General features: G+C 51.1%; 9 protein-coding genes across 9 annotated transcripts; 4 read left to right on the plus strand and 5 right to left on the minus strand.

The window, feature by feature from the left end:
- Nucleotides 1-933: 933 nt before the first annotated feature.
- On the minus strand, nt 934-1,638 carry CGGC5_v012014 (putative mitochondrial carrier; the record flags this gene model as incomplete). The annotated part of the gene is made up of 2 exons (XM_032030816.1): nt 934-1,032; nt 1,150-1,638. 2 exons carry the CDS (start codon nt 1,636-1,638, stop codon nt 934-936), a joined length of 588 nt encoding a protein of 195 aa, XP_031889932.1.
- A 1,222-nt stretch (nt 1,639-2,860) lies between these two features.
- On the plus strand, nt 2,861-3,902 carry SLMH-0 (4-sulfomuconolactone hydrolase; the record flags this gene model as incomplete). Its single annotated transcript, XM_032030818.1, has 2 exons — nt 2,861-2,948; nt 3,040-3,902. 2 exons carry the CDS (start codon nt 2,861-2,863, stop codon nt 3,900-3,902), a joined length of 951 nt encoding a protein of 316 aa, XP_031889662.1.
- Nucleotides 3,903-4,227: 325 nt separating this feature from the next.
- On the minus strand, nt 4,228-5,071 carry CGGC5_v012016 (4-hydroxy-4-methyl-2-oxoglutarate aldolase; the record flags this gene model as incomplete). Its single annotated transcript, XM_032030819.1, has 3 exons — nt 4,228-4,503; nt 4,593-4,925; nt 5,024-5,071. The coding sequence occupies 3 exons, from the start codon at nt 5,069-5,071 to the stop codon at nt 4,228-4,230; spliced, it is 657 nt and encodes a 218-aa protein (XP_031889661.1).
- A 2,667-nt stretch (nt 5,072-7,738) lies between these two features.
- tnaA (Tryptophanase) lies at nt 7,739-10,474 on the minus strand (the record flags this gene model as incomplete). Its single annotated transcript, XM_032030820.1, has 1 exon — nt 7,739-10,474. The coding sequence occupies one exon, from the start codon at nt 10,472-10,474 to the stop codon at nt 7,739-7,741; it is 2,736 nt and encodes a 911-aa protein (XP_031889664.1).
- A 1,267-nt stretch (nt 10,475-11,741) lies between these two features.
- CGGC5_v012018 (uncharacterized protein) lies at nt 11,742-12,520 on the minus strand (the record flags this gene model as incomplete). Its single annotated transcript, XM_032030821.1, has 3 exons — nt 11,742-12,293; nt 12,355-12,384; nt 12,464-12,520. The coding sequence occupies 3 exons, from the start codon at nt 12,518-12,520 to the stop codon at nt 11,742-11,744; spliced, it is 639 nt and encodes a 212-aa protein (XP_031889663.1).
- Nucleotides 12,521-13,272: 752 nt separating this feature from the next.
- Nucleotides 13,273-14,409, plus strand: CGGC5_v012019 (uncharacterized protein; the record flags this gene model as incomplete). The annotated part of the gene is made up of 2 exons (XM_032030822.1): nt 13,273-13,523; nt 13,596-14,409. The coding sequence occupies 2 exons, from the start codon at nt 13,273-13,275 to the stop codon at nt 14,407-14,409; spliced, it is 1,065 nt and encodes a 354-aa protein (XP_031889733.1).
- A 194-nt stretch (nt 14,410-14,603) lies between these two features.
- On the minus strand, nt 14,604-15,683 carry Ank2-1 (Ankyrin-2; the record flags this gene model as incomplete). Its single annotated transcript, XM_032030823.1, has 1 exon — nt 14,604-15,683. The coding sequence occupies one exon, from the start codon at nt 15,681-15,683 to the stop codon at nt 14,604-14,606; it is 1,080 nt and encodes a 359-aa protein (XP_031889657.1).
- A 1,232-nt stretch (nt 15,684-16,915) lies between these two features.
- CGGC5_v012021 (uncharacterized protein) lies at nt 16,916-17,935 on the plus strand (the record flags this gene model as incomplete). Its single annotated transcript, XM_032030824.2, has 4 exons — nt 16,916-16,939; nt 17,057-17,095; nt 17,194-17,681; nt 17,743-17,935. The coding sequence occupies 4 exons, from the start codon at nt 16,916-16,918 to the stop codon at nt 17,933-17,935; spliced, it is 744 nt and encodes a 247-aa protein (XP_031889660.2).
- Nucleotides 17,936-20,747: 2,812 nt separating this feature from the next.
- CGGC5_v012022 (uncharacterized protein) lies at nt 20,748-21,288 on the plus strand (the record flags this gene model as incomplete). The annotated part of the gene is made up of 2 exons (XM_032030826.1): nt 20,748-20,942; nt 21,028-21,288. The coding sequence occupies 2 exons, from the start codon at nt 20,748-20,750 to the stop codon at nt 21,286-21,288; spliced, it is 456 nt and encodes a 151-aa protein (XP_031889655.1).
- Nucleotides 21,289-21,587: the final 299 nt, after the last annotated feature.

Here is a 21,587-nt window from a genome sequence, read left to right on the forward strand (position 1 = left end):
TGTTCGGTAGAGACCCAGAAAGGCGGACTGGAACAAGGTAGGAAACGGGGCTTGTCACATCTTGTTCTAGACGGAATGTGGCTTGATTCTGGTGAGGGGGGTACAGCTACGACGGGTGAGCGGCAGGGCGAGACGGACGCACTGGTCAAGGTAAGGTGAAAGTGAAAAAGTAAGCAATGTGGGCAGGCAAAATGGGAATTTGTTTCCGCAAAGACGGAAATAATTAGGGGCCTGGCTAAAGTGGACAGGGGTTTCGGGTGAACTGGAGCGATGGCAAAGGCTCTTCTTCTCCTCATTCTGTCTACCTAGAGGCATGTACCAGGGTTGCCAGCAGCATCGGTACAGATCTAGCGACGACGGATGTCGTGGCAGGCAATCCGCTGCTCTTAGGCACCTCACGGGTTGTAGCCATGCACACACTAAAGCATACGCGAGTAGAGACCGTCTGGTCTTTTTCCAGTACGGATCCCAAAACCTTTTGTTAGGCCAGTGCCCACTGTCCGCAATATATTTCGGTCTCAGTACGCGAGAAAGCAACGCTAGGTGCCCCAAACGAGTCTTTCCACCTCGGCAGTTTGTGGAGATCTGCCGTATAAACACCAATGGTAGCGTCAAATCCGGTCTCCATAGTTTGACACCGGGGACTTTCCTGAGTCTATTCTCCTGAAGCCACTCACGATGAAGCTTACGGCTGCAGACTATCCATTACATATTACTGACAGTTCCCTTCGGCCTCGGTATCGTATTCTTATTGTAGTTTGGCAGGCAATTTGACCCGATATGTACCCACGTTCCCGTTGAGACTAACGAGATCAGATGCATCTTGGATTGAGTGCGGAGCTCCGTATCCCTGCTTCTAGGGCTGGTGTTTGAGCATTGATAGTTCCCTGATGGCGTACGAGTAGGTTTTCGACGTAGGCAAGCTATCGCTCTTCACAACTTGGCTTCTAACCTTCTTCCCTCGTCCTTGCTGCTCTGTTGCATCAAACTGACAATGTTTTCGTAGATGGTGAAGCTCAATGCACCAGATATCTACTGCACGTCAGTAAGTGCACGTGGTAAGTGGCTGTCAGCGACGCCTTGGTGCTCTCCTGCCGGTCGCAAAGACGGGACCAAAGCGGCATCAATTTTATCAAAAAATGAACTTACACTTAGTCGCGCCAGCCGAGGTGTCGTGCCTTTCCACAGCCCTGATAACCCAGAATCTTGAACAATAGCGGATGCGCATTGCCACGTTCCACGGTGGACATTGGCGCCTTCAAGAGCTTGCATTTTGGTCTTGACGACGTCAAAAGGCATCGTAGCGTAGACCGTAATGATACCCGCTGTAGCGCCTGCAAATACTGGAGCTAGAGATCCCTTGCCGCGGAGCTCCATTGGTGGGCTGATCACATCGAGGAGAGCATTGTAGCTGGTGAACCGAACAAGGGCGTTCGAGCCCTGCTTCAGAGTCACCGGCAGAATGCCGCGGATAAGCCCTCCGAGGCCCTCCATGGCTACGATACTTCTGATCGCATGGCTTGTCGATTTGAATCGCCTAGCGCCAGCTCTGTCTTCTACAATCTTGGTTTTGATGTTCTCGCCAGGGGTCACCACTGTCACGCTCTCGGCCACGCCAGCCGCGACACCGGCAAGCATATTGGCAACCTTGGTTGGTTTCCCCGTTTGGGCATCTTGCGGGAGCTTTTTCCTGATGGCATCGAATGTAAAAAATCGTACGCCTGACTTGGATGCATTTGAGACGCAGAACGCACTGGCCCCCGTGTACAGCACGCCAGGTCCAGAGGTCCGTACGGCTGAGACAAGAATTCGTAGTGGAGATTCGGACGAACTCAGCAGTTGTTTTCGCGTTTTGATGTACTCTGTAGGATACTTGACTCAGGTTAGCATAGTAGAGACTTTGTAATATGTTTGCAATCACTTGAATAGCGAGACCGAGTTTACATACCGTGACTAGAGACTCTACTCCCCCAGCAGCTGCACCAGCAACCACTGATTGCAAGGGGGTCGGGGACGTGCTACTGCGACTCATGGTTGATATCTTCCAATACCTATTCAGTCAAGCCAAGAGGTCTATCATACAGCCAGTGAACCGATACCTGCAGGCGTGCGCCTCTGGGCAGTCTTACATAGTCCATTGAGCAGTGCACATTATTGGACTGCCCCGAAAACCCATGGCCGAGCCCCGGTATCCTCAGACAGGAGCCACCCGTGAGCTTCGGCACTCATCTTGAATCCGTGGGACGCGGAGCTCCGTCCGTCTCCCTTCGAAATTTGTGACACTCGGTGTGTTCGTAATCTGCCGGGAACATGACGGGAGCGACTTACATCCACTACGTACACGACTAGACGATATCTGCGTAGTCAAAAAAAGACTAAGATGCCATGGTTCGAGGTATTCTCGTGGCGGCGCTAGGGCGGGAACATGGGATGGAGGAATCCGCGCATCGCACGGAATCCACGCGTTCCACGGAGGTTGGTGTGGCGCAGGTGTGCCAAAGCTGGGAGCTATCCGCCTCACTGGAGTAACCCGCCTGTCAGGGAGTAGCCCGAGACATATCGGAGCCATCCGTCTAACACGACGGACTACTCCTCGTAGGATCATCATCATCACCATCTCCACTAACAAACTGGCGTGACGATTCCGTCGCCTGAGCTGAAGGGAAGTATTTGCGAGTTGCCAAAATGTTTGCCCGCGGGATACTGCCGGTTGTTCGGGTCGTTGTTCTGATGCCGAATCGGAAACCGAAGCAACAATGTGTATAACAAGCGAATCATCGGTTGATCGGGGGCTATCGGTGTCGTCGTTCTGAGCCGAGTTTGGAACGGAGTACACCAAAGAGCGCAGACAACATCCACAATGGCCCCTTCAGCTACAGTGACCGCAGGAACAGATGGGAATCTGTTTCCTCACGGTGGATGGGACACTCACCATCATATCTTCGAACGTAAGTCTAATTCACTTGGAGATCACGATGAACAGCCCGCAATAAGGTGCACGCACGAGAAGTTGAGACTAACAAATACCCTTCCACATAGCCGAGTCTTTCCCTTACAGTCCAAACAGGCACTTGACACCGCCTCCTGCGACCATCTCTGCCTTTGACAAGTTCAAGAAAAACCTGGGGATCACCAGATCTGTCCTTACTCATGGCCTGTCCTATGGTGATGATTGCACCTCCTTAAAGGCTTTCGTGCCTCGGCTGGGAACGCAAAAGACGCGTGCGATCGGTGTCATAGACCCAGAAACGACGACCGACGATGAATTGAGAGCAATGCACGCAGCCGGTGTCCGGGGGCTCCGTGTCAATCTGTATCGTTATAAAGCCATGGAAGATGTCGAACTACAAAAAGTAGCTCTTCGAGCTCACCTCCGGAGAATCACTGCGCTTGCGTTGCCCTGGAGCCTTACAATAACTACAACCCGGACCGACTTCTGGGAGGAGTTGGAGCCATTTGTCAGGGAGAATCTTGCAAAGCATGGCGTCAAGCTGGTAACAGATCACTTCGCGCTCCTCAAGGCACCAAGTCTGCTTTCAGAGGAGTATCGCGACCGGCCAACGACACAACCAGGGTTCGACGCCATCATGAGGCTGGTCAGAGACGGCCACCTCTGGGTGAAGCTGAGCGCGCCGTACCGCATCAGCGAGGAGAAGCCGGACTACTGCGACGTCAAGTTCTTGGTACGCGCATTTGTGGACGCTAACAAGCACCGCGTTCTTTGGGGCAGTGATTGGCCCCACACGCCGCGGATGAAGGTGAGAACACACGAGGCGGCTATGAAAGAGACGCCGTACCTGGAAGTCGACGATGCAGCTTGGCTGAGGAGTCTCAAGTCATGGCTGTCGGATGAGGAATGGGACTTGTTGATGATGCGGAACCCGAGTGAATTATTTGGGTGATAGAGCGCATCCGTAGAGCATAGAACTGAGATTAATTATGATTACTTCTGTGCTGTAGTATTTCGCACCTCGCATTACCCCCACAGTTCCCTATCTACAGGCTACAGAAATCGTAACGGGCACATGCGACATGTGAGAACCCCTGGAAAATACCCCTTACAACTACTCCACGCCAGACTCGACAACTTTACCGGGACTAAACTCGAGTCACTAACACAGCAATTTTACCGAGAGTAAAAGAATTCTACCATCTTAGGTTTCACTCATGAAACATCGCGTATCTTAATTCATACCTACTATACTCCGGCTGTTTACGACCGGCTAATTATTTGTCCTTACGCACGTTCTTGATCAGGTCACCCATCGAAGCACCCTTTCGCAACTCAACAAACATCTTCTCGTCGACCTCGGCCCGCTCCTGGCACAGAGCGACAACCTTTTCGACCAATGAAGGCGGCGTCACCACGACACCATCCGCATCCCCAATCAAGATGTCGCCAGGATTGATCCAGAGATCACCCTTGAATTGAAGAGGGACGTTGACCCTCGACGCCCGCGTGAATGTGTTCGAGCCCAGAATTGATGTACCCTGGGCAAACACCTGCCGATGTCGTTAGTAGAGTTTACACTACGGGAATCGTTGGATTAAGCCGGACGAGAAACAAGCTCTTCGCGTTCGCTTAAACTTACCGGGAATCCCATCTCATTGTGCTCTCCGACATCCCTCATTCGCCCGTCAATGACCACGCCTTGTGCACCCAGAAACTTGGCCCGAGTGGACATCAAACCGCCCCAGCACGCGGACGGGAGGCCCTTGGGTTGCTGGATGTACATGACGCCACCTTCTGCATTGTGGTCGACGAAGTGCTTGTCCAGCTTCGGGGCCGAGGTGTCGCTGGTCTCGACCATCTGCACCGTTACTGCGGGGCCGAAAATGCGCGTGCCGGAGCCGGGGGAAAACATCCGGATTCCATCGAGGAAGCCACCCTGGGGGTACTTGAGCTTCACAAGGGCATCTCCGATCTTTACCTTTGTCAGAAACAAATCATGTTGCGAGTGAGGCTGCCTGGGCTACAGAGATGACCGCTGGTCGGGTTGAGCCCGGCGGCGTTGATACTTACGTCACATGCCGTGAACTTGCGGAGGGCTTCAAGTGCTCGAGAAGACATTGCAGGATCGGGTTGGGTAGAAATGACAATATACGCAAATGAAGCACGTGTATGAGATGCTATAAGGTCAGAAGTTTGTGTTTGACCTTATGAACTGGCCAGTACGGCTACTGAATGTCGTGCAGCAGTCTCACAGCGGCGATGCCGGAGTTGTCCGGAAGCATCCCCAAAGCCTGTGAATGCGGAGGCATCGGGTGATACCCGAAAGCTCGGACCACATGCTCCCGAGTGTTCGGGGTTACTCCGTCAATGCCCTTGGCATCCCTTGCTTCTTTTGCGTGGGCATCCCAGGCTTCCGGGTGCCTCCATGACTCTGACAATATGCACAAAATCTAACAAGGGATCTCATGAGATGATGTTTTAAGGCTCCGAAATAGGCAACTGCCTATCCTGATTATCCTCCATGAGGGAATTGGCGCCGCGGGACATCTCGCTGTGCGTGTTCGGTGAGCTCGATCTGACACGCGAACCCTGGCTCGCAACACGGCTACATCCGACAAACCCACACACACCGGGACACACCATATGGCACAGGAAGTCAAAGATAACTGCCGAACAAGCATATGTCAATTGAGTTTTTCTCACTAAACTATTTCGCAGCCCTTCAATCACGTGGGGCGCAGGTATGCCACCAGCCCATACGAACATCGCTCAACACCACAACCACGCATCACAGGAGCGAAATAAAGAAATACGATGCGTCCAGGGACAAAAAGGGATGACCCCAACCCGATTTGAACGGATAACCTTTCGATTTCAACTCAGAAACGGTCGCAGGACAGAATCTGGAGTCGAACGCGCTACCGTTGCGCCATAGGGCCGATGTGATCCATATCGTGGATCCCGGTGGATGCTGAGGGCGGGGACAACTCCAGGATAGGAAGGCCAGCTCTGCGGAACATGGGAAGAGTTGCTGTGAAGAGGCAGCAACTAGTTGTCATGGTTGGTGCTCGGCTGCTACTCTCAAGAGATGTTGCCAAGTGTGGTGATGCAGAATGTTATTTCTCTTCGGTTCAATGCTGTGACATGCGTTTGACTCGCCAAATCATCTTTCTGCACCTTAGATACACTCGGCCCCGAAAAGTCTCGGGCTCTCAGCTAGACTGTCCCTTCTTGTCATGCTCCATTATACTCCGTCCACCACCAGTCGTAGTCGCGATTAGGATACAAACACCGAAAGCTACGCATCTCCGGCAACTTTCTGTATACCTCCTTGCGATGTTCAAATGCAAGACTCATGTGGTGATGTTCAGTGTGTTCCATCACAAGCGCCTTGCATCCCAATAAAGTGCAACTGTTGAGTCGTGACAGGACAGGATCTACGTCGCCACCGCTGAAATGAACAAAGTGTTCCTCAGAGGACCGAGGTAAAGTCTTGCAGTCCAGAGACTTCGCCTTTTGTCTCACGGACTCCCATACTAGTGAAAAATCCCAGAAATCTGCTGTGTTGAGCGGGAAGTGATGGCCGTTGCAAAAAAACTCCACCCGACCATTCGTCTCAGGCTGAAAACCATTGGCGATCCAATCGTCGGTCTGATATAATTGTGAGACTTGAAGAATTCTGAGCAGTGGCAGACGAAGAAGTCGATTGAGAAACCGACCACCTGAGCCGCGGCTTGTGAGGATACGCATGGGGTGGAGGCGTGTGTCTTCTGTTTCGCAGATTTGAATTACCAATCGTTCCAGGCGGGCCGCGCGATCAACGAGTCCTCGCGCCACAGTGAGTCCATCATCCGCAATCACCTGCTGAGGGATTTGCAACCGAAGAAACCTAACATTCTCGAGCAGTGCCAGAAATGTTGGCTTGTAGATAAATGCTTGCCAAGAGTCCACGATATGTAACCTGGCTTGGAGTAAACGGCTCGGTGGCAAGTGGAACGCAACGACGAAGTAGTTTCGATCACAGACGAAGTCGATGGCGTCTGCTCTGAGCTGCCGACATGTCCAGAAGAGGCTGGATCCAAATTGATGCTTCTGGTGGCGTTCGAATGAAACCAGAATTGTGGAATGTCGTGGCAATAGTCCATTCTCATATATCATGTCGCGTATTTCTCGTGGGAGTCAAAGCATTTGGCAAAGCTGGGCTGTCGAGGATGTAGTCGGTGCTATCGCCTCACTGCGCGCATGTCCCGAGTCGGCATGTGCAGGCATGTCGGCCATGTCAATTGGTATACGGGATTTTCCAAGTTGTACTCTAGCTTGATGTCTGGTATGATAGAAGGAGGTGAGACCAATGATTTGAGGGCGTCCTTGCGGAAGTGATATAAATTCTAAGCTCACGTTTAGTTGAACTGGAGAAGGCCGCAATTACCATGATTTGCGGGTCCTTCCTTGACGCCTTTCGAAATCGAGACTCTGGAAGCTGCGAGATACATGAAGAACTGCAGCAATGGCACTTTGGCACGATGAAATATCAAAAAGCACCCCAACCCCGATCGACACTGTCTCACACAGAACAATGAAGGACAAACACCGAAAACACCGACAACTGAAGCTGATAACAAACACAAAACTCAACAAAAATGACTATGATATTATGACAAAGATTACTAATCCATTATTGACCACTCTCTCTTTCAAGCTCACAAGGTGACAGAAGTTGCTGAGTAGCATCTCATGGCTAGTAAATCAACCCATGATCGTTATGATGCCGGAATCAAAGCACTTTTATAGCCTCTTTGGCAACACGCCAAACATCTCAGAAGCCAGATAGAAGGTCACTACAGACCCCCGACTTCTCGTCATCTTTAACCCGACCCATGCATGAATTCCCCGACCATTCTGCAGAGGCCGATGAGCGACGGCATCAAGTGCTCTCTGATACGTCTTCACAGCCTTTTCATCAGCACTCCCCAAGTAGGTCTCTATCCGGTTGCGGATATCAGCATCATCGTTGGCGTAGTCATGAACAGGGAAGTACACTGCCACCTCTGACTTCACGTCCTCACCGTCCGCAGTGAAACTGAAACAAGTCATCGGCCCCTTGCCCTCGTATGGCCCCTCAGAACCACCACTCAGAACGGTACAGAAATGGAGTATTTCGGGATCAGATGCACCAACAATGTCGGGGGCAACGATGGAGGCCGCCTGCGATATATCCGCGGCCGTTGCGCCGCAATGCTGCACGTAAATCTTGACTCGGGCTTGGGAGCCAGGGCACAGATCCAGTGAAAGATACATGAGCTTGTTGCCTGGCAGTAAGACTTTCTCAAGAGGAGCCCAAGCTTGTGGCATACAAAGTTTGTTGAGGGCTTCGTGGAAAATTGCTGGAGCCCGGGATTCTCCCTGAGCATTGGCGTTCAGGTAGATCTTCCATCCCGGACGAGGGCCTTCTTCAGCAACAAAGCTGTGCCACCCTGCAAAGGTTCCTTGTGCTTCCGCCCCTGAGGGAAAGAATGTATCTTTGATATGGTTGAATCGATCCAGAGAGACTGCATTCGGATATATGCGTTGTATCTCATTATTCAGTTGCAAAGCGCTTCGTTGGTGGGCCTCAAGAGTTGCCTCATCTGCCTGGTTTTCTATGAGAAAGCGTAGCTGAGCTTTCCCGGTCGTCTTCTCAATGGCAACGGAGTACTCGAATGGACAAAGATTGAGGCTTGCATCCGACTTCCACCCGAAAGGTGGCTCAGATGCTGGCAGATGACCCCAGCCCTGCATGGATACATCGAAAGCATGGTGGAACATTTTCAAAGCTTGATCATCTAGATGAAGAGCATCACAAAGCTTTTGGATGTCATGCCAGGCCTCGCTCTTGAAAGTTCCAACATCGGCCGGGGAGCTCAACCCCGAGAGAATGGGGACAGGTTGCAACCCGCTCTGGAACACTCTCATCCTTAACTCTTTTCCTCGGGTGATCCTCACTCCAGGGATACTATGGCGCCTTTGGTGGAGCTGCGATACGGCGGCAATGGTGTATTCGATGTGTCTATCCGACATCACGTACCGCGGGACGGCGAACCGGACCAGATTCGGAATGTTGTCTCTGTCTTGCGTAATGCTTTCTTTCTTGTCCCACTCCCACCCGAAAGGACCAGCTTCACATGCCCGAATGCCATAGTCTTTGAGCAGCTCCAAGGTGAAACCGACGGAGGCGAACTCGCCGTAAGACCTCCCACAGTCGGCAAAGAAGCCATCCATATCGAGATAGATAGCATGGCCGCCCGGTGGCAGGAGAACAGGAACACCTTTGGCGGCCAAGCCCTCGGCGAATTTCTTGACTTGGCCGATTCGGTCGGCTAGGTACGTCTCCTTGGTGCCCTCGTAGAGCCCGACTGCTGCAGCCATGACATCGCGACCGCTCATACCCCCGTAGGAGTCATTGCCGTAGCACATGATCTGTCTTTCCTTCAGGCGAATGCCAATGTCTGCACCGAATTTCGTCGGAAAGATGCCCTGGTCTCGGAAACATAGTGCACCACCCATATTCGCCAGGCCATCCTTCTTGAGGGAAATGGTAAAACCGTCTGCGTACGCAAACATCTCCTGGACGATCTGTGGGATGCTTCTGTCCTGATATCCAGCCTCAAAGACCTGGATGAACTTGGCATTCTCTGCAAATCGGCAGGCGTCGAAGAAAAGAGGCAAGCTGTGTCGCTTTGCTAGCTCAGCTGCAGCTTTGATGTTGCCCATGGAAACTGGCTGCGCTCCGGCCCACTTGTTGGTGATTGTAAGTAGAAGCATGGCCACGCGGCTAGCATTCCCACCAGCACCAAGGAATGCCGACGCCTTCTCGATGTCCAGGTTCCCTTTGAACGGATTTGTAACGCCGACCTGTTCGACTGGGAAGGGGTCGGTGAGCCCGGGCTGAGTGAATGTGTGCAACTGGAAGCCAGCCGCCGTAGCGTTCGCACCCGTGGTGTCGAAGAATCCGTTACTAATAAGAGCTGGCGGATTACTGACGTTGCGGGGATCGGTGTCGATGTTACACAGTATGTCGCTCAAGGTAGAGAAGAGCAACCCTTCGGCACACCGCCCCTGGGGCAAAATGAAAAAGTTCGGACGGATAAGTTGGAGAGGGCCGCCATTCACGAATCCGCCAAAGATCTCCTTGAGGAATACCTCGCGGTAGAAAGTGCTGTCAGCTGTGCCGGCAAGGACATCCTTGAAGACCGATCGACGATCTTCACCACGCTCGAAGACATCGCGGAAGGCCTCAAGAAGGCAGTAGTAGCCTGAGTTGCGGCCATAACTCTCATCACCCCTGAGCATCGCTGCCCACTGAACATCAGTCATGGCCGAGGTGCCCGAATCAGAGAGATAATCGCAGGTGAGGATGGCTGCGGGGAAGGCAAAGACATTGTATTCGACGGAGCGTAAGACTTCCTCACGCTCTTCAGGGGTGATGGCGATGTGCGGCCGAACGACCAGGGTGTTATGAGAAGGGACAATAAGAGGAGACATGATGAGATTAGGCAAGATTTCGTCCGCGGAGTGTTTGTTTGAACTTATTTGACGATGTAGGGTAAGCTCTCGAAACCAAGGGAGACGTAATAAACCGGCCAGCTTCGTATTCATGGTCAATGTCGAACCGCCCCCACTCCCCCCTTCCTATTCTACCCGATGGTTTTTCAGCTCGATGGAGTGGACTTCCAGAATTTCTTCTAGCGAGCCTCGGTGCCTTCTCGATGCATTGAAAAGCAATTTGACGTCCCAATACGTCTTGGTTTGCTGCTATGGGGTCCACTTATCATATTCAAAGTGATGTCGGTATCTGCACCACACCCATTCTTGATGATGACAGCAGGCCATTGGGAGAAGGATACTTGGCCTCAGTGACAAGACAACAGTGCGAGTACGAAATATAAAAACATGCAATTACATTGCCGATGCCTATTGTGATTGGCAAAAGTCATGTTCTATCGCTTACACACGGAGTACTTGATCTCCTGGCTACTACGTGTCCAAACCAGGTGTATGCTAAAGACGACCTCTACCATGCCCCGGTTCCCAACTCGTCATCGCATACCCAGCTGTATCAGACACATAAAGCTATAGTTTCTTCATGCTCTCAGTAGATGTGTACGGTCCGTGATCTTGCAGCCAGTTTCCGTTACCAAGACTACAAGGACATTCACACTTCCCGGTTTGGTTTAGGATATGCAAAGCTGAAATATGACCTACCCATGCCATTGCGCAAACATTCAAGCATCAGACGGGCGAATTCTCTCTCCGCTGACGGCGAGGATTGTACCTGCAATAAAGAGTAGTCAGATTCGGGGGCTGTTGTCCGAAGGCAGTAACTAGCACGGAGTCAAAAACGTGGGGTCAATCCGTGCCGCACAAATGCACTTCAATATTTAATCATTGTTGTATGCAACAAAAGTCACTTACTTGGGCTGAAGATTTTGATTGGATGGACCGAAGCAGCCTCATTGTGCTTGATCGTCACTCGACTGCAGTCTGCCGTTGATGACTGCATACGCCGACGCCCGGATTACTGCACGGCCACCTCGAGTTCCTAGCGGAGTCTCCCGAGGCGGCATTGTGTGCTTACAAGGCTATTAGAGGCGTCGCGTCTCAACCTGCCGATCGAGCAACCTGAGGGTGATGGTGAGTTGCTGGGCACTATGTACTTCCAATCTGGGCATGGTCAAAGTCACGGAATGAATGACTGCAAAAGGTCCCTGTTTGACTACTGCTGATTTAGGCGAAGAATCTACCAATGATCTCACTGTTCATCTGGTGCCGAGAACCGGTAGTAAAGATGATCCCATCCCTCCCCATGGTCTACCTCAAGCTCAAGAAGCTCCTTGTTAATATCGAAGTCCTTAATGGCACCTTGAATAGCCGACGAGAATATGGTCTTGCCAAGAGTGTCCCAACATTTCTTGCGCTCAGGTTCCGTTTCAGTGCTGGTGATCGTGAACGAATCCGCTGTTTTGAGCTTCAAATCGGTACGGCACGAGGCTAGGGCTTCTTGCATGTTGGTGTTACTGATTTTCCATCCCATCACGGTCTTCAGCTCGGAAGGCTTGAGACCAGTCATCTCCCAGCACGCCTTAAGAACCTGGCGCATTTTCAGTCGAGGGTCCGTCTTGTCGTCTCCGTTCATTGCCTTCATGACGGTCAGGCGTTTGGACACCGTGTTGACCATGAGGGTATCAACAGGCAACACCTTGCCATTTGCGTCCTTGGCTGTGTAACCATCTGCGTACACACTGAAGCCCCATCGCCCCTCTTCTTTGTTCTCTTCAGCGTCGACCGCGTATGCTGAGTTTCCCTAAAGTGGTGTCAGCTGCCCGAATCTTCATTAAAGTACAACGAATGTTGAAAATACTTACAGCAAAAGGTCGAACAGGCACTGCAGATATCTATCCACAGATGTCAGAGAATCATTCACACCAAAAGCAACACCTCATACTATGAGGTCTTGAAGTCTCGGGGACTAACAAGGTTGGCCAAAGACACCAGAAGAAATAGAAGGGTTGAAAAACGATGGGAAATCATCTTTTAAAAGCGATTGAATGTCCAAAAACGGAAAGAATGAAAGTGTTCAAACAAACACGGCAACTGCGCACAGGCTAATTGCAAAAACTAAAAGAGAGTAAGTTAGTTGAAAATAAGGTGTGGGATGCCGGTGACGGCAATGACCGTGTTGACTTTTATTATACAATGTCTTTTGCGATTCCGAGAGAGTCGTATAGCATACGGCGTCGCCGACTCATGTAAGTTCATGCAATTAGTTGTGCAGCCTTGGCCGACCCACAGGTCACCCGTCTGATCAGGGACTAAGCCACTCTATGCATCTGACTCGCATCCCAATCTGCACCAAAACTTTTAGGTACAGTGTGGGGCTGCATAGGGGGATAAAGAATCTAATCAGTTTAGCTTTGTGATTCGGATGAACCGAGCGGGCTCAGAGTGTTCAACTCAATTTAACGTATTGTCGATCAAACACCAGGTTTCTTAAGATAGTGTCAACAAAGGTCGAGAGCACTAATGATGGATCAGCCTTGCGGAAAAGGCGGGATTAGCAGGATAACGCCCTGCAGATAATATGACGTTATGTTGCTGTTTATGAATTTAATGTGTCTAAGTGATACTATCACAGGGGCTGGCCTGTCCGACTTCTGGTAATCTGATGTATATAGTCTTTCGTTGCGGCCCCAAAATTTGATCTCTCGCTCATTGCACTCCAAGATCTTCGGTTCTGTCGTTCATTGTCTTCCTTCTAGTCATTCTTTACTGTTTCGGCAACAATGTTGCATCACTCATTCTCGTCACTCATTTTGTTGGGATTAACCTCCCTCGCCTCTGGCCGCGTTCTCTATGGCCGCGGTGAAGATGTTGCCGTGGGCGGCAAATGGAAGGATCACGATCAGGTTACTGCCTTTCAACAACAAGCTGCAGACGGCATCGAGGGAGAGATCGAATTGCGGTTTAAGCCAGGTCTGAACGACGGGAGTGGTTGCTTCCCATATGCCGCTGTTGACAAGGACGGCTTCCACAAGTACGTGCGCAACAATATGTTTCTCTTTATACATAACAATAGATGCTGTGACTGACCTCTCTGCCAATCTAGTAAGGGACTGAAGCCCACGGGAAAGAGCGGCGGCGATTGCCGCGATGGCACCAAGGGTCAGCTTTACGCCAGAGTTGGAACTTCCAACGGTCGGACCGGTATCTTGTATTCGTGGTATCTGCCCAAGATCCAGAACGCCGAAGACCACAAGCACTATTACCTGACCACCGTCGTCTGGGTCCACTCGGACAAGTGTGACCCAACGGCGGACGACTACCGCGTCGTTGGAGTCAGCTACTCTACCGGCAAGGAAACCTACGACACGTCAGTTAGTGGTCAGACGCTTTACAGCTCTGGAGACAGCGGTTCCGGTCCCGGCAACACCCACGCCATCGTCGGATATGACGGCCAGATGAACGTGTTTCCTTCCAAAGACGGCGCCGATTACGCCCTCAACCCCCCAATGATCAGCTGGAAAAAGCTGTCTCAGCCGGCCTCAGAGCAGTTCAACGGCATTGTGTACGAACATGCCCGATGCCCTTTTACCGACAACAACATCCAAGCCTCCCTGAACGCTGCTTTCAACGCCAACTTTTACACTGGCTTGGCTCCCGAGGCTGATAACTGCAACGCGGCGGATACCCCGACGCCGACGACGCCTCCTACTCAGCCTGAGGAGCCCGCTTCGTCGTCTCCCCCTGAGGCGACTCCTTCAACGCCTTCGACTCCAACAGAGCCCGCAAGCGATCCTACCACCTCGAACCCACCGACTCCTTCAACAACTGATACCGGCGATGATGATCTGATTGAAGACGGCCCGGAGATTGCCTCTTCCAGCTTGCCAGCAGACGCCACCTACACACCAACCCCTTGAAATCTTCCGCACGTATTCGAGGAGAATAAGGAGTCCAAGCGGGCGTTGTAATTGGGCGTTGTAGTTTTATAGAACACTTTAGTTCATGAGAAAAGGAATATTGTATGCCTTCAAAGCTTTTGATGCTTCCAATGTGACGTGCTTATTTTACACCTCGTGAACCATAGACTAAGTGTGAATGTCGATGGGACGACTCAGTTCCCTTCACGCTCTTGAGACATCGTCTCACGAATGAAGCCTGCAACGCCATCGCGATTGCACGTAAATGCACGATCTAAAGCTGTCTCCCCTGAGGTTGTCCTTGCGTTCACGTTAACCCCAGCAGCCACCAGCAATCTCGCTTTCGCCTCTGATTCTCCATCCTCACCCAGATATGGGGCATCTGGGTCCCCCGCAGTCAAATGTAGAGCAGTTTCTCCCTTTTTGGTCGTGGCGCTCACATTAGCACCAGCAGTAATAAGCCTTTGCAAGTGTTGCGCAGTGCCGTACGCCGCGGTCTCATGTAGTGGAGTTGCTCCGTCGTCGTTTACCGCCTCCAGATCACCACCGCACTCTATAATAACGTCGAACAGCCCTTCGGAATTTCTTGGCAGATGCAAAAGTGTTGTGCCGAATTGGCCACGAAGAGAGGTGTCCGCTCCCGCCTGAATGAGGAATCTTGTTGCAGCTGGGGAATCGGATAGAGCATGATGCAACACAGTGTTTCCGTTGTTGTTGATCGCGTTCATGTCAGCACCAGCATCCAGAAGGACCTGAATAATGTCCAGAAGCTCGTGCGAAGCAGCTATATGCAGGGGTGTGTTTCCGTAACAGTCTTTGGCTGATACGTCTGCGCCCGACTCCACCAGTTGCTTTGCTATTTGCATATTTCCAAACAAGGCCACCACATGTAAGGGTGTCTCGTTGTCGATGTTGCGTGCGTTGATGTCGGCTCCGGCGTCCAGAAGCAACTTGGTTGCTGCTACTCTTCCGCCAGCAGCAGCATTATGCAGAGGTGTTACTCCATCGCTCGTTGCGGCAGATGGATTGGCGCCGGCTTGCAGTAGGGCTGTCACGGTCCCTTCACCTCCCGATTGAACCGCAAGATGAAGCGCTGTCCAGCCTCTCGCGGTCACAACGGCGGATAGATCAGCCCCTGCCGATATGATCCCTTGAAGGCTTCCGATATCATCGCCAAAAGTCGCTTGGTGCAAAGGGTTGTTGGGAAATACAGGGGATGCAGCTGGTTTCGCCGCGCCACATGAGGCGCACGAAGCACCTGGGTTGTCGGACATGATGAGCGAGTGCGAAAAAACAAAAAAACAGATAGAAAGAGACAGAAGTCCTTTGGTATTAATAGAAGGCTGAGTCGAATAAAATAGTTGCATGAAATTGACAGTTTAGATCAGACATCTGTTCAGCAGACGAAGCACGTCCCTTAAGGACAAGTGGTCGGCTTTCTCTTGACTCATGTTGCTGAACTAGTGATGATCACCACACCTAGCGCGGATGGTAGCCTGCGAGTGCCTAGGCAGTATTTCAACGAGAATTGCACGACTATCAAAGTAAATGGGCCCTATTCATCGATTCTAGGAGGGCGAACGCGTGAACGATCGCGAAAACCAGGAGACTAAACCGAAGACGCAAGAGGCCAACAGCTGGGGACCCCTGACATATGGCTGCTAGCGCCCAGGCAGCAAGCTCAGTACGTACCTTGAATAGCTCAGGCTCGCTTGAGAGTGCTTGTTTGAGGCATTTGATCAACACAGTTTATGTGCCTTTGGGCGCGAAATCTTGCTAACCAAAGAAACCAGAGAATTGTGTAGAGAAGAAAATGAAAAGGATGCGTATGATGAATACAGGTCTAAGAGTAGCCTCAACCATGTTTAACAGCCCGGCCAACGTTATCATCCTTTTACTCTGATTCCATGAGAAGCCAGTCAATTGGTGCAGCCATATGTGTGATCTAATTTCCAGTGTAAATACCTCTCTCATGCGAGACGACCATACTAAAAACAACTTGCTCCTAATATGCGACTATCCAAAGGTACCTTAAGTAGGCTTGTTGTTGAGCGAGATCCCGCCATTCCCAGTGCTGTGTACCAATCAGACAAGCCAGATACCTGACAGTATTGAGGGTCAGCTCCTGGATTCATTTGACGGAATCATACGGAGTAAGCTTTGAGCGAAGGGTTTTCTGGTACGAATACAACTAGTTTTTGCTTATACATGTAGGCTTTTACCGAGGCAGTGAATGCAGATGCTCAGGAAAGAATGAACTCCCTCCGGAAACCGGATGTTATGATACCCCCCTAGCATTGGTTGAGGTGATGCCATAGGCGTAAAACAACGTCCCCAACGCCTTGGCGAGTCCAAAATGAAATGCTTCACTTGGCTGCTGGCAGGTCTTGTCTTGGCGACCAACAACGGCAGGCGAGGCGCATGCAAGTGTCCCCAGTCTGCCTTGCGTTGTCATTGGCTGGCACCCACCACCTCTCTCCAACCAACATCGACCGTGCCGCTCAAGATGACTCGGTTGTGCCAACAGCAGGTGCGAAGGATTTCTCAATCAATCTCACACAACCCGTCCATCTCCATCTTCTTCTCAACCCCTCATTATTGACGCAAGCAATTCGAACCGTTGCGTTTCTGCTCATCCGGCAAGCAGGAGTCCGAGAGCATATTCTGCTGCCGATTGATCGCCCTGGTGAGATCCAACGCCATAAGGCATCGGTCGCTGTGACTCCAGTCCTCACGCTGCCGGAGGCCCCTTGCGGTGTGACTCAATGCTAATCACGGATCGAGACTGGCTCCTACCAGACCTTCACCACTTCTGCGACTACATCACACAAACCCTCCTCGAGACAGACCATTGTCAGGTGTCATCAGAAGCAAGACAAAATGATGACATCGATTGAAATCATCGGCTTCGTTGGCGCCGTCGCCGACTTCCTCGACTTGGCCGCCGAGAACATCACAGTCGCCCGGGAATTCGGGAATTCAGGCTCCGCTACGACGAAGGCCGACGTCGACTTGGAGCGCCGCAACAAGTTGCTCGACGGACAGATCAATGCCGTTCATCTGAGCGGGCCGGAATTCGCAAGGGATGGCCAGGAGGCCAAGCTGCTCATTCGTGTAGACAAATACCACGCTCTCACAGTGCGGCTTCTCTCGCTATTAGATGGATTCAACTCGACCAAATTTGCCCTAGGAAAGGAGGCAAAACAGAGTTTGATCGACGAATTGGAGGATTGGCGGTCAAAAATCTATCTTCGAATAACAAAAGTAATCAGGTAAGTTTAGCAAGACTTGCAAAAAGGGACCTGAGAACATTGTGCTGAGAGATTTACACAGACACGATCTGAAACGCCTTCTTCGCGACAGAGGCAACCTAGGGTACAGCCTGAGGGCAGACCTGGAGGCCCTTGAGCACAGAATTACGCCGTCGGATGGAGCTGGAGATATACATAACCTTGGATTCCTTGGAGTCATGCGCAACGTTTTCAGCGACTTCAAAAAAAAAGCCCCAAGATACTGGAACTGGTAAAACACATCACAGAAAAGGCCGAGGGATCGTTCTTGTGGGTCAAGATCGTGCTTCGACGACTGAAATGGAGCATTCTTTCTGGAGACCAGTTAGAAGATATCGAGAAGAGAGTTGACGCCCTCCCAAACGAACTCGAAGATCTGCACCAGTCAATGTTCGACGCCATGGGAAATGAAAGCCACAGCAAACTCGACAGAATGAGGGCAATGCGATCGCTTTTGACTGTCTTCCATTGCAAGAGGGAACCAGACGATCACCACCCTCCGTGGCTATTGATCTCCTATTCGTTTCTCAACGACTACGAACGCGACCAAGACTTTGCACTGAAGCTTCCGATTCAACCGATGCATCAAACTGTTTTAGACGAAAGGCTAGAATGTGCTCGCCGATTGGTCTATCAAAGATGCATGGGAATGCTGGAGACATTTACCCTAAACACAGACGATAAGCCGCGTTACTCACCAGCTGGGCTCGACATAAAAGCGGTAAAGAAGCACTCGAAATTGGAATCCACACCAGGAGATCTGAAGAAAAGGGTTCGTTTGGAGCCCGCAAAGAGCAGGAACGACAGAGACGATGGTGTCTATGCCTTCGTTGATGATTACTACACCAGTGATCCCCCCGATGACGACGACGAAAACCTTATTGAGGTTAGGAACGACGGACACAACGCCAATCATCTGCATAGGAACGCAAAATATAAGGATGAGAGGAAAATCAACAACCAATTCCCATCTCAGAAGGGAATCAGATGCGTTCATAAGACCGTTTACGAGTTCCTCGCTCAATCCCAGATTGAGACGAGAGTGCGTGCTGAATCAATGGGTTTCAACGAAGCGGACTTCAAGCTCCAGGCATTTCTCGCAATAATGAAAATCTTTCGTCCAAGCGTTCATTATGCGAGGAGGCGCTTTCTCTTCGACTTTGAATCACTGGTCACCCACTACAATTCTATGCTGAGCCAAGTATCCGAAGCCCGTTTCCTGGCGTTTTTGGAGGAACTAGCTCGTGTTCTGGAACATCATGGAGCTGTCGTTGAACATATGTGGTCTCGCTTTATGGGTGGTGGCCTGACAAGAACGGTGCACCAAGCTTGTCGTCCAGTTTACAGTGAGTTGGTTCTATTAGCTGCAAAGAGAGGCACCACTAAAGGGCTTTGTTCTCTGAGCGGAATGAAACTCGCTCGCCGACTCCAACAAAAGAGCAACAACCCGGATGTTGTTCTTGATACATACTTTGAGGGTGCATTTGACTATTTCGACATAGACAAAAATTATGACAAGATGGAGAGAATAGCGTATAAAGCGAGAATTTATCAGGAACTAGCTGCATACTTTGAAGCTGGAGCTTCGCCTAACGCCAGATCTAACCACGTAATACGCGGATGGAAAGAAACGTACAAAATGACTCTGACCTGTTGGCACATGTGGTTGAGGATGGTTTTGAGTCATGAAGATGATGCAGATCTTGCCGAGTCTTTCATCAAACTATTCCTTCTGCACGGGGCCGACGCAAGTATTTGGGTCCGAGTCGACGAGGAGTGGTGCAGTCTGTGGTGGCCCGGATTGGCCGGTTGGGTGGACATCTGCGCCACAAGAACATATGACGAGGACGAGGATCTCTCAGCTGAGGATGCCTCATTAGTGTACCATTTTGTCAAGAAGTGCGAGGGCGGATTTCCTACCGAGCCGCTTGGGACATTTCTTCTGGAATTATTTCCACGAGGCGGCCCCGAAATGAAGCGCTTGGCAGATCGGAACTTGGGTTCACAAAGAATGACGGAGCCATCATTCATGATGGATGATATTTGGTGAGCCCTGGAGGAATTCTTAATGTAAAACAGTAAGGTGGGCCACAAGGGGTACGGCCAGACTTTGGCTGAACCTACCACCACGGTAGTTGAAGTAACTTGAAGACTCGGGATATGAGCCACGCTGGCTGCGGAGACAGCTTCTCTCAATGCCTTCGATGAAAAGCTTGATGTCGCCAGCGTGGGTATAAGAGAGGGCGACTGCTAGGCTGGGCTTCGGTCATTCCTCTTCACGCCTCCGAACACAACAAACCACGGCGATCTGCCACATCACCATGGAGTCTAGCATCTGAACAAGGGCCTCGGCAGAGTGCAGGCTCAACCCAATCGAAATCCCCACGCCGAAAGCCATCGACGAAGCGAAGAGATGGGGTATCTTCAAGAAAACAAAACCATCAGTCTCGAGGACCGAATGTCGCGCAGCGCATCAGGGAGCGAGCTGTTGCCGGAAATGAGATTGGGCACTCTCTCCTTGTCAGGGTACTATGGTGAGTTGATGTTGCTGTACAGGGTCTCGCATCCGGGTGGCGATTGAAAACCGGCGACTGCGCTGGCGAATCTTTCTTCCCTTCGAAGTTCTTGTTTGATGCTCTCCCTTGTGTACTTGTCTGCCTGGCCCCCGAAGTTTGTTCTTGGCAGGCTGAATTATTGTTCGGAGTGATTGTTCGATGTTGGTACCGGTATGCAGTGTTGGATCTTTTGTTTTCCTTCGTTGGGACCCCTTCAAGGGCGCCCTGAACGGCCCCTCTTACCGCCGTACGGTAAGGTATGCGGGGTTGCGGCGCAGTAGATGGGGTTATGTAGTTCTCACATCTTCATCGCACCCCCCATCCTTAAGCACAATACACGCCCCTGGATTGGGCACGCTTCCGCATATTCTTCCCCGGCCTTGCAACAGCCTTTCCAACATAAAAAGCCCGACCTTGCGAACCGGAAGGCTCAGTTGAGTGCAACTGAATCTGCCAGCCTAACCCCTCTTTCCCCTTCTTAAATTACACAAAAATGACCAACGAACACGGCATCGACTCTGCGAAGTCGGGCAATATGCCCCCAGGGATGGCACCGATGAGTGATACTCGAACACAGTCAATTGAGGACTCTATGAAGCGCAGCAAGGAGTTCCGAGACTTGTTTCCGGACGTCGACTTTGGCGGAGGCGTTATCGAACCCACAGTCAACCTCACTTTTGACCTGAAGGTAACACATTCCCTTCATAAAACGCTACCTTAGGATAGAAGCCCTCGCCTGAGAAAAAGAATTCGGTTTAACTTGACGGCTGCAGGAGAAAGTCGACGAAGAAAACCGGAAGCGCCATGAGGGGCTGATGGCCGAGATGTTCGAGCACGTTGCTGAACCCGCTCAGGCTGAACACTTCTTCTGGAAGGCAAGAGAGTGCCTGGAAGCTTACCCGGAGGTTCTGTCGCAGTTTGACAAGATATACCTTAACGGCAGGCCAGTGTCGGTGATGATTGGGCAGTTGAATGAGGCCTTCTCCCTTCAGAAGGCCAAAATGGCGGGAAGTAGCAAGATAAGCCAGGCGTGAGCGGACATAATAGTCTTCTATGATGGGGAAACCAGTGTATTCCATGCTTTGTTCAGACAGGCTAGAGTAAAGGATGCAAATTGTCCGTCATCCGCAGATTTCCGTCTATTTCTCTGAGCCTTTTTAAGTGAACGTCATCTGCGCCACAGTTTCCCAGGATTTTCTATCAAGTAGGAGCCATAGGCGCCTGTAGACAGACTTATGAAAGTCTGTATCTAACAATCACTTAATTAACATCCATGTTTTCACCCAATTTAGCAGTAAATTTGCAAAATAGTATCTGGAATCGAGGTTGCTAT

Source organism: Colletotrichum fructicola (genome assembly GCF_000319635.2).
Source record: "Colletotrichum fructicola Nara gc5 chromosome Unknown KSG_Nara_v1_contig07, whole genome shotgun sequence".
NCBI lineage: Eukaryota > Fungi > Ascomycota > Sordariomycetes > Glomerellales > Glomerellaceae > Colletotrichum > Colletotrichum fructicola.